The sequence below is a fragment of the Dromiciops gliroides genome, chromosome 1 (assembly GCF_019393635.1).
Source record: "Dromiciops gliroides isolate mDroGli1 chromosome 1, mDroGli1.pri, whole genome shotgun sequence".
Lineage (NCBI taxonomy): Eukaryota > Metazoa > Chordata > Mammalia > Microbiotheria > Microbiotheriidae > Dromiciops > Dromiciops gliroides.
In genome coordinates this window covers 528,553,686-528,563,209 of record NC_057861.1, presented here as the reverse complement: position 1 = coordinate 528,563,209, position 9,524 = coordinate 528,553,686, and the positions used below count along the sequence as shown (strand labels likewise).

Below are 9,524 nucleotides of genomic sequence, written 5' to 3'. Positions count from 1 at the left end.
CTGAGTCTCAGTTGCCCCATCTGCCCCATCTGCCCCAAATGGAGACAATAATACATATAGTCAGGACATTCTGGTAAATGTTTGATAATTGGCTCTCCAAAAATGTGCAGCAGACTCTTAAATTTAATCTACATTATTAACATCTAGACAATCAACAAAACAATAAATCAAACCCTGATTTGTAGGATTTGACGATTTCTGAGGTGTAAATGTTCATGACAATCATCTCCCACAATCTTATATGAACTGGCTCCACCATACCTCAGTCTATAGTCCTTATCGTCTGCTCAAATGTGATAGCTCAAATTGTGAAGCTCAAATGAGGCAATATAGTTGTCAACCAACATTTATTAAGCACCTATTATGTTCCTGGGTCCAAATCTGGCTTCACTTACTAGCTGTGTGACCCTGGGCAAATCATTTAACCTCTATTAACCTAGGAGGCAGCTAGATGACTCAGTGGATAGAGAGCTGGACCTGGAAGATCTGAGTTCAAATCTCATTTCAGATACTTAACTAGCTGTGTGACCCTGACCAAGTTACTTAACCTCCCTTTGCCTAGTAAGCAGCTAGATGGCTTAGTGGATAGAAAATTGGGCCTAGAGTAAGGAAGAAGTAAATTCAAATCTGACGTCAGACACTTACTAGCTAGAGGCTTACCAGGTCCCTGCCCAAGTCACTTAACCTCAGTTTGCCTTAATCCACTGGAGAAAGAAATGGCCAACTAATCCAGTATCCTTGCCAAGAAAACCCCACAGACATTATTGCTGTGCTATGGGCCATTAGATCACAAAGAGTTGGACATGACTGAACAACAGCAATGTTCCAGGCACTATCTAGAAGCTGGGATGTATAATGTATGCAAAGTACTTTTTAAACCTTAAACAGATAAATATCAGTTCAGTTCAATCCACTAATTAACTACTGTGATCCAGGAATAATACTAAGCATGAGGGATTCAAATACAAAATACAAACACAAAATGAAACTATGCCTACCCTCAAGAGGCTTACATTCTATTTGGGGAAAACAATATGTAAATAAATAGGTGAATACAGAATATATAGGAAGTAGTTGGAGAGAAATAACTAGGAGGATAAGGAAAAGTCTCGTGTGAGCACTTGAGCTGAACTTGGAAAGAAGCTAGGGATTTTGAGGGGCAGAAGTACGGAAGGAGAATAAGGGCATAGCAATGAAAAATATCAGGCCACATATGGATTATATCAAGTAAACCAGACTGAGTGGAGTGTAAAGTGTAAGAGGGTGAGTAATGTGAAATTTGTCTAGCTAGGTTGGAGCCAGTTTGTGAAGAGCTTTAAATGACAAACAGAAGAGTTTGTATTTGATCCTAGTAATTTCCTTTGTAATCCTATGTATTCTATTTTATGCATTTAAGAACATTATTCTGAGAAGGGGTCCTTAGGCTTAACCACAGTGCCAAAGAGATCCATGACACAAACAATGTGAACCACCCGTTACGCTAGTTATTTGCATGTTCTCTTCCCTATTCAGTTGTTAGCTCCTCAACAGGATAAAAAACCCTTTTACTTGGCTTTATACACCACCCCCTAGTACATAGTAGGCACTTAATAAATATTTATTGATTGTCTAGAGGTAATAAAAAGCCACTGAGACTTTGTAAATAAGGGAGTGACATGGTCAGACTCATGCATTAGGAATCAATTAGGAGGCTACTTCGGTGGTTCAGAAGAGAGATGATGATGGCCTAAAGGGGTGTGATGGTTGCTTAAGTACAAAGAAGGAAACATATGTGAGAGATGCTATGGAGGTTGAAGCAATAAGTTTTGGCAACTGGGGTAGTGGGGGAGAGTAAAAAAAGGAAAATTACTCTGAGGTTCCCCATGTAAATGACTAGAAGGAAGGTGGTGCCCTGGATAGAAATCAAGAAGTTAGGAAGAGGGAAAGACGGCAAGCTGTTTTTCATTCCTTGGGACTTCACCCCAGGAACCTCTTCCTTTTGGAAGATAACTTCAGTCCTGGAATTCACAACCTCATCAGTACCTGGAGTTCCTCCCTTTGACTAGAGAGTGGAAAGATCCTCCAAGAACCTTATATAAGGAGTGTGCCCAGGCCAGCTATCTGTTCCTTTCCCACCCAACAGAACTCCTGGACTTCATCATGCCTTTGTCCTGGGTACTTCCTCTTCTCCCCATTACCCCCACCTTTCTGACTCCCTTTTATGTATTATCTTTTCTGGTTAGAATGTAAGTTCCTTGAGGACAGGAGTTGTCTTTCTTTTTGCTCTTATTTGTATTCCCAGTGTTTAGTACAATGCTTGGCATAAGAGAGGCACTTAATAAATGTTTATTGACATGTGGAGTTACAATGCCTATGGGGACAGCTTAGTGGAGTTGTAGAGCAAGCCATTTGGAGCTGTTGTTGTTTGTCCTTCATTCTCAAAGAGGACCATGACATCAGGCTGATATCAAAAGACTTGCAGTGAATTGGACTTAAGTGAGGGAGGGCTGTGCAAGGTCACCAACCTCACTCTCTCCTCCAGAACCATCTGGGTCCCGTGGCAAGATCTACATCAGGACGACTGAGATGGCCCTGGATGTTTAAGGCAATTGGGGTTAAGTGACTTACCTAGGGTCACACAGCAAGTAAGTGTCTGAGGTGAGATTTGAATTCAGGTTCCTCCCAACTTCAGGGCCAGTGTTCTAGCCACTGTGCCACCAAGCTGCCCCTATTTGGAGCTAAGAGAAGGGGTGAAGTGGGTGAAGGCTAGATAAGTAGGTTTGGAGGTCATCTATATGGAGACCATAATTGTATCCATTGGAAGTTGAAGGACCTTGGGTCTCTATTATATGAGGATGGGTTGAAGGAACCAAGGATTTTTAATCCGGAGAAGATGAAAACTTCAATGGGTCACCAAACTGTGTTCAAGTATTGAAGGGTGGTCATAAGTAAGATAAGACCTATTCTATTTGAGCCTAGAGGGCAGAAGCAGGAACAATGAGCGGAAACTGCAGAGGTAAATTTAGGTATGCTGTCAGAGGGAAAGCTCCTAAAATTTTTTGATGTTATTGTTGTTTGTCCAGTCATGTCCAGCTCTTTGTGACCCCATTTGGGGTTTCCTTGGCAGAGACTGGTTTGCCATTTCCTTCTCCCCCTCATTTTACAGATGAGGAAACTGAGGCAAGCAGGGTTAAGTCACTTGACCAAGGATCAGATAGTAAGTGTTCGAGGCCAGATTTGAACCCAGGTAGATGAATCTTCCTGACTTCAGGCTCAGCATACTGTCCCACTACGATGCCCTTCCTATTAGAATTGTACAAATAAACGTGGGCTGCTTTATTAGGTGCTGAGTTTTCCCTCATTGGAGGTCTTCAAGCAGAAGCTGAATGACCATTCTTTGGGTATGTAATAGCGAGGATTTTTTCAAGGATGGGTTGGACTAAATGGTTTCTGAGGTCCCAGCAGTCTCTTAAATTCTTCACTTCTGTGAGCTGATGAGATCACCAGGAGAGAGTGTAGAGAGAATCAAGGACAAATCCCTGGAACTCCCCCCCCCCCCACACACACACACACGGTGGGACCTGGATGATAATCAGGTAAAGGAGATTGAGAAGGAAGACTGCTAGGAGAACCAGGAGACAGCAATGTCACACACAAGAGGCTGAGAAGGAAGGAAAGCAATATCACCAAAACATGAGGATGGGGAAGGGGGTGGTGGTGCAGCATCACTCTGCAGACTCAAGAAGAATGAGGAACGAGAAAAGGCCACGGGATTTGCCAATTTGGAGACTTTTGGAGGCATTGGAGAGCTCAGTTTCAGGTTGAGCAGTGAGGGCAGAAGCCAGTTTGCCAGGGCTAAGTAATGTATGAGATGTGAGTAAGTCAATATTGTGACTTCTTTTTCCCCCCTTCATCCTTGGCTTGTGTTTTAACCTGATTTGACCTCTCTGACAACACTGGCCGGCCGACGATGAGAATGGGGAAGGAGTACATAGCGTTCTGTAGAGTCACTCTTTCCCTCAGGGACTGCACAAGGGAAGAACCGCGGGACTGAGGAAGAAAGCAGGGTGGTGTGGTCGGGAGGGCGAATAGGAAGGGAGAAGCGGCCACATTACTAGAAGCTAACCCATCCTTTCTGAGTGGCACAGGCAGAGGGCCTCCTCTGAGCCTGCTTCTTTCAGGGCCCCTCCCTTCCCGGGGTGGCTGCCTGCTGGAGAGCATGCCCGACAGAGGGGCCTGCTGAGAGTGACCATCGGGCTACCCCATCCCGTGTCTGTGTGGGGTGTAGTAATGCCAACTTTCGGGTTCCCGGGGTCCTGTCTGCCTCTGCTTCTGCCTCTGCCTCTGCCTTGCCAGAGGAGCCACCTGCGGGTTCAACCCCACGGTGGGACGGAGAGGGGAGCGGGGAGGCTCCGGGCGCCGGGTTGGTGGGGAGGCTAGAGAGGGAGCGATTGGAGGAGAGAGAGCTAGAGGAGAAGAGGAGGCGGCAGGCAGGGGCGAACCCCAGGCACCGGTGGAGCCCGCCGGCGCGGCGCTCGCTCACTCGCCGTCTCTCACACATACATTCACTCGCACACACATACACACGCGCGCACGCTCAGCAATTCTCCCCCCGCCCCCGCCCCCAGCCCCAGTCCGGGTCCTCGTTCGCTTCCCCCACCCCTTCTCCCCGCCCGGGGAGCATCGCGGGGAGCCCGGGGCTGGCTGCATGGAGCTGGCGGAGGGGCGCAGGGAGGCGGCGGCGACCGGGGCATGGCTCGCACTGGCCAGCTGAGAGCTCCCGGGAGGCGGCGGCGACGGTGGCTCCAAGACTGAGGTAGGGGACTGAGTGGGGGGGAGTTGCAGCACCCCCAAGGAGGCGGCTGCCGACCCCCCCAGCCTGGCCCCGAGGTAAGAGAGACCGACAGGCGGCTAACCTGTTGGAGCCCTTTGTCTGCGGCTGCTGGGCTGCAAGGACAGCCTTGGAGGGGAAGACGGGGACGGATGGAAGGGGGCTAGACTTGGAGCTGACCTAAAGGAGCTTGTGGGGACTCTGGTTCAAGGGTCCTCCTCCCCAGGGGTCGGAACGAGAGCGAGGCGGACTCTCAGAAAATATGAAGCTGGATATGTGAGACTTGACCCACCATGACCCCCAACTATTGTTCCGTTCCGGGACCCTGCCTATTTCTGGGCGCTCCATGGCTGCCCTCTTCTCTTGGGGTAAAACAGACTCTTTATAGGTGCTAAAACAAAGTCCCCCCCCCCCCAGGCCCCCTCCCAGCCCAGATCCTGGCTAGATGCCAGTTGGGCGTATCCGGGGCTCCCCCTGCTGGTATGTGGGTTGGGGAGGAAGAGCCTCTTCTGTAAAGGGACAGCCTTACACCTCCCCCCCCCCCGGCCCCCCGCTCCGAGCCTTGATGAGGGAGGGAGGGAAGAAGGGAGAGGAGAGTCCAGTGTCTCGCCAGGGATACAGCGACGTTTAATCTCTAAGGGTTGGGCTTGGTCGGAGCTAACTTGGGGGTAGGGGCTGTGAAGGGGACTGCTTGGGCACTTTGTTGACTGCTCGAAAGCCAACGTGCGTGAGATGGTTTACACACGACTTGCTAGAAGAAATTCACCAACCCATCAGCCTACCTTCCCCAGGGAGGTCCACAGGTAATACTTTGCCAAATTTACCACTTACTTCCTTCCGAGAATGCTTACTTGGCCAAGCCAGGGTCTGGTCTCAGTGCAGTGTGGCCAACACTCCTTTATTTCCAGAGGGCATGAGCGGGGAGGTCAAAGGGGGTCCCTGCCCCCCCCAACCCAGCAGATTACCAGTCTCGAGGCGTCCTCCCCAGAGCTAATACCTTCATGCATTTTTTTCCATTCGCCATCCTTCCAACTCTGCGCAAGAAATTGTGGCAGCCCTGAAGGGCACCGAGAGGGCAGGACACAGACATGGGTGAGGGAGGCAGAAAGGGTGAGTGAAAGAGGGTGAGGGCCCGTTTACTTCCACCGCCACCCCAACTAAGCATTTCTGCAAGGCCTCCCCTCTCGCTCTCTCTCTCTTTTTTAATGTAGCTCTTCTCTCCAGTGGTAGCCCAGAATCAGCCACTAAATATACTACTACTTACCTTAAATTTCATCAGCCTTCAATGATTTCGGCATTTTTGCCTCAGAGATACTTGCTAAGATAGGACATCTTCCCTTCGTCCTCGCTCTGCCTCTTTCCAGCTTCCGAGCTACCCCTAAGGCTTTTCAACTCTTAGGAAATAGTGGTTTCTGCCTTAAGTTTTTCACTTGGTGTTGCACGGTGGCAAGCGGGGGTATATACACTGCGCCGTGCTTTACTATAGAGGTGTATGGGCCAGACCTGATGGAAAGTTGTTGATGCCGGGTTGGGCATGAGGATTATGACAGCTTTTATACTCCGAGCGATCCTCTGCGAAAACTAGCTTTTCCTAAGCTTTGAGTTGGCAGGTGACATAGAAACCAAATGCTACTTTTTTTCTATGAGAGTTTGCTTGGGATTCACATGTTTTCAGTCAGACGCCTGTGCTGTTTGGGGTTTGAATGTAAGCTGTTTTATTTGTGCGCCTGTGCGTAGGGGGGTGGGGGTGGGGGGTAAGGGGATGGGGGTGGGGTGAAGGATGGGAAGGGGTGGAGTCTGTTGAAGGAAATTAGCAAAAGGTTAATGAAGCATGACTCTTCCTTCGTGAAAGAAGAAACACTTCCCTTTTGATTCTGGCAACAAAAAAATAAAAAGTGAGAAGTTTGTATTTGACTTTGGGAAGGAGCTTAGTGGGAAAGGACGAATTTTAAATCCCTTGGCCGGTTATACAAAGGCTGGGTGACTCTGCTAGTCCCCATAAACAACATGGTTCAGGGGCACATGGATTCAAATCCTGGTCCTGCCAACTTACCACTGGTGTCACCTTGGGCAAGTCACTTAACTTCTCCTGGTCTTAATTTTTTTCATCTGTAAAATGATGACTCCTAAGGCCCCTTCCAAATGTAAAGCTCAGATCCCCTGATCTACAGCAGGAGTTGTTAACCTTTTGTGTTGTTTTTTTTTCATGGATCACTTTGGCAATCTGATGAAGCTTTCTCAGAATAATGAGGTTTTGGTGCTGGTGTTGGGTTGGGGTTTTTTTGTTTGTTTGTTTGTTTGTTTGTTTTAATAATTGAAGGAAATGTTAACTTCAGTTAGAAATTAGTGAAAATAAAGATGTAATTTTTTTTCTTCATCTACATTGACAGACTCTCTGGAATCTTTCCAGTCACCCCAAGGTTAAGAACTATTGATCTATAGGTTCCTTAAGGAGATAAGCACCCATGCCTACTAACAAGGTTCCCACCCAGAGAAGAGAGCTCCCAGTCTGGTTGTTGAACTTAGATTCAATTTCTCTTTTGCCCTGGGAAGGATTCTGAGCCCAGGCTTTAGGAACCTGGGCCAAAGTCAGGTCTGGAGAGTGACGTCACATTCCATTCCAAATGCTTGGCTCCAAGACAACAGATGTCGCCCAAAGAGCTGGGCTGGCAAGACACTCACTTCCATGATGGATGGTGAAAGTTATAAGTAGGGCTGGGAGGTCCAGAGGGAGCGGATCTCCTATGGGAACTGTAGGCGTGAAAGAGATGAATGGCCCACAGAAAGCTCTGAATCCCTGTGTTTGGAAGTTTCTCCTCCCATGAAGACTCAAAGCTGCTTTAGGTGGGAGAGGGGTGGGGGAGGAGTGGCAGAGAGAACAATATAAGTTACACTGGATGCTCCTGAGTTGGCCTGAGAATAGCTAGTTTATCATTAGCAAATGCTATTTTGAGGACCCGCTGGACAGTCTGGACACAGCCTTATGGAAAAACACACCAAATATCAAACCAGACCCATGTTTTTAACTCACCCTTCCCCCACCAAAGAGTAAAGACCAAGGCACTGAAATATAGCAAATAAAATCTGCGTTCTTTGCTGCTCATCCAGCATTAATCAATTCAGCCTGACCTGGCCTGCATCATTCAGCCAAAGAGACCAAGGGTAGCTTTGGTATTTATGTTAGGCCTGGAGCTCATCTCTAGCAAATGCCTTTTGCCTACAAGCACATGACAGGAAATGTTTGCTCCTCCAATGAGGATGCTCAGTAAGAAGCAGTGTGGCCTTAAATGCTCCCCTGAAATCCTCTTACAGAACTTAGATAGTGGTGAAGTAGAAGGAAGAGCTTCTCTCATGTAGCATTATCTCCTGACCCTGTGACTGGACTTTCAAAGGATGATGGCAAAGTTTTCATAGAATCATAGAATTTAGAGCTGGAAATGATCTCAGAGATTAGCTAGTACAACTCCCTATCTTACAGATGAGAAATCTGAGGACCTGAAGGGAAGGGATTTACCCAACCAAGGTCATGGAGATTGGATTTAAAATAAGATTCCCAATGCTAATTTATTCCTCTTCCCCATACCATGGAAGAGGTCATCTCTTCTGTGGTAAAAATTATTTGTGGTAAAGATTAATATCGCAAGTTTTAGCTGAATCATTTGAGAGATTGCACATGCTACTGAAGTGGCTTTTGAAGGACCTCCCCTTTTGGAGAGGAACTCGAGAATGCGAGGAACTTCCAGATGCCAACTTAAAATCAAGGGCAGGAACAGAAGTTGGCGTTCTCTGGTTGTTAAACTTAACTGTGGCATGCTGGTAAGGGGAGTTCAAAACAGTGGTTGGTGTTCGGCCTTGGGTGTGCTGGTTCGAGCCTTGTGGGCAGTTTGGGATTCGATGAGTTTTATAAAGGAAAATCCTAAATTCCTATAAACCAGCTTAATCTCTGGGATCAAATAGACTAAACTTAGATCTAAGACCATTCATCTGTATTTCTACTTCCCTATTTCCCTAATTGGTTTCACCTTTAATTGGCTAATTAATTCCCAAGCAATAAAAACTAATCCCTCACAGATTAAGGCTCAGAGGCTCCTTTTTCTTATTGGTCTGGGAGATATATATAAAAGGGAAAAGTTAAAGGGGGAGATTAATGCTCTGTATATCCAATTTTAAATCTCACAGTTTCAACCTTCTACTTCCAACCAAAGCCATATTTAAACTGTTCTAGCCCTAGATCTAGAGCTGGAAGGAAAGGATCTCCGTTATTTTAAAGGTAAGGAAACCAAGACCCATGGAAGTTAAGTGACTTATCCAAGGTCACACAAGGAGTATCAGAGATGACATTTGAACCCAGGTCCTCTAAGAGTGTTTTATTTTGTAAATAATCCTTTCCTTAAAAATCACCAGATGGAGAATTTCCATAGTCTGGGGGGGGGTGGTTAAGAGGGATATAGTGAATACAGGGATAAACCAGGAGTCAGGAAGACATGGGTTCAAATCTTGTCTGTAGCACTTATTCACTGTATTACCATGGAAGGTCACTTCACTTTTCAGAGGCTCAGTCTTCATCTGTAAAGTAGGGATAATATCCTCTCTTGTAGGGTTGTTGTGAAATCCAAATGAGATAATGGATATGGCCAAATGAGATCATTATTGGTATCCTGCTCCTGCATGTCATGAAATTCTGAGCTCTGCCTCTCCACCTCTCTTATTCTGA

General features: G+C 46.9%; 1 protein-coding gene across 3 annotated transcripts in view; it reads left to right on the top strand.

Moving 5' to 3' along the window:
* The first annotated feature begins 3,735 nt into the window (after window positions 1-3,735).
* The window catches only part of SLC29A4 (solute carrier family 29 member 4), a 56,782-nt gene continuing 50,993 nt past the window's right edge, over window positions 3,736-9,524 (top strand). The window contains exon 1 of one of the 3 annotated variants that reach the window (XM_043978315.1): window positions 3,736-3,852. In XM_043978315.1, the coding sequence (XP_043834250.1) occupies window positions 3,842-3,852 (11 nt within the window). In that variant the 5' untranslated portion in view covers window positions 3,736-3,841. Of the gene's footprint in view, window positions 3,853-4,654; window positions 4,796-5,399; window positions 5,614-9,524 lie in introns of those variants that run through there. The other 2 variants (XM_043978316.1, XM_043978314.1) reach the window with 2 other exon arrangements.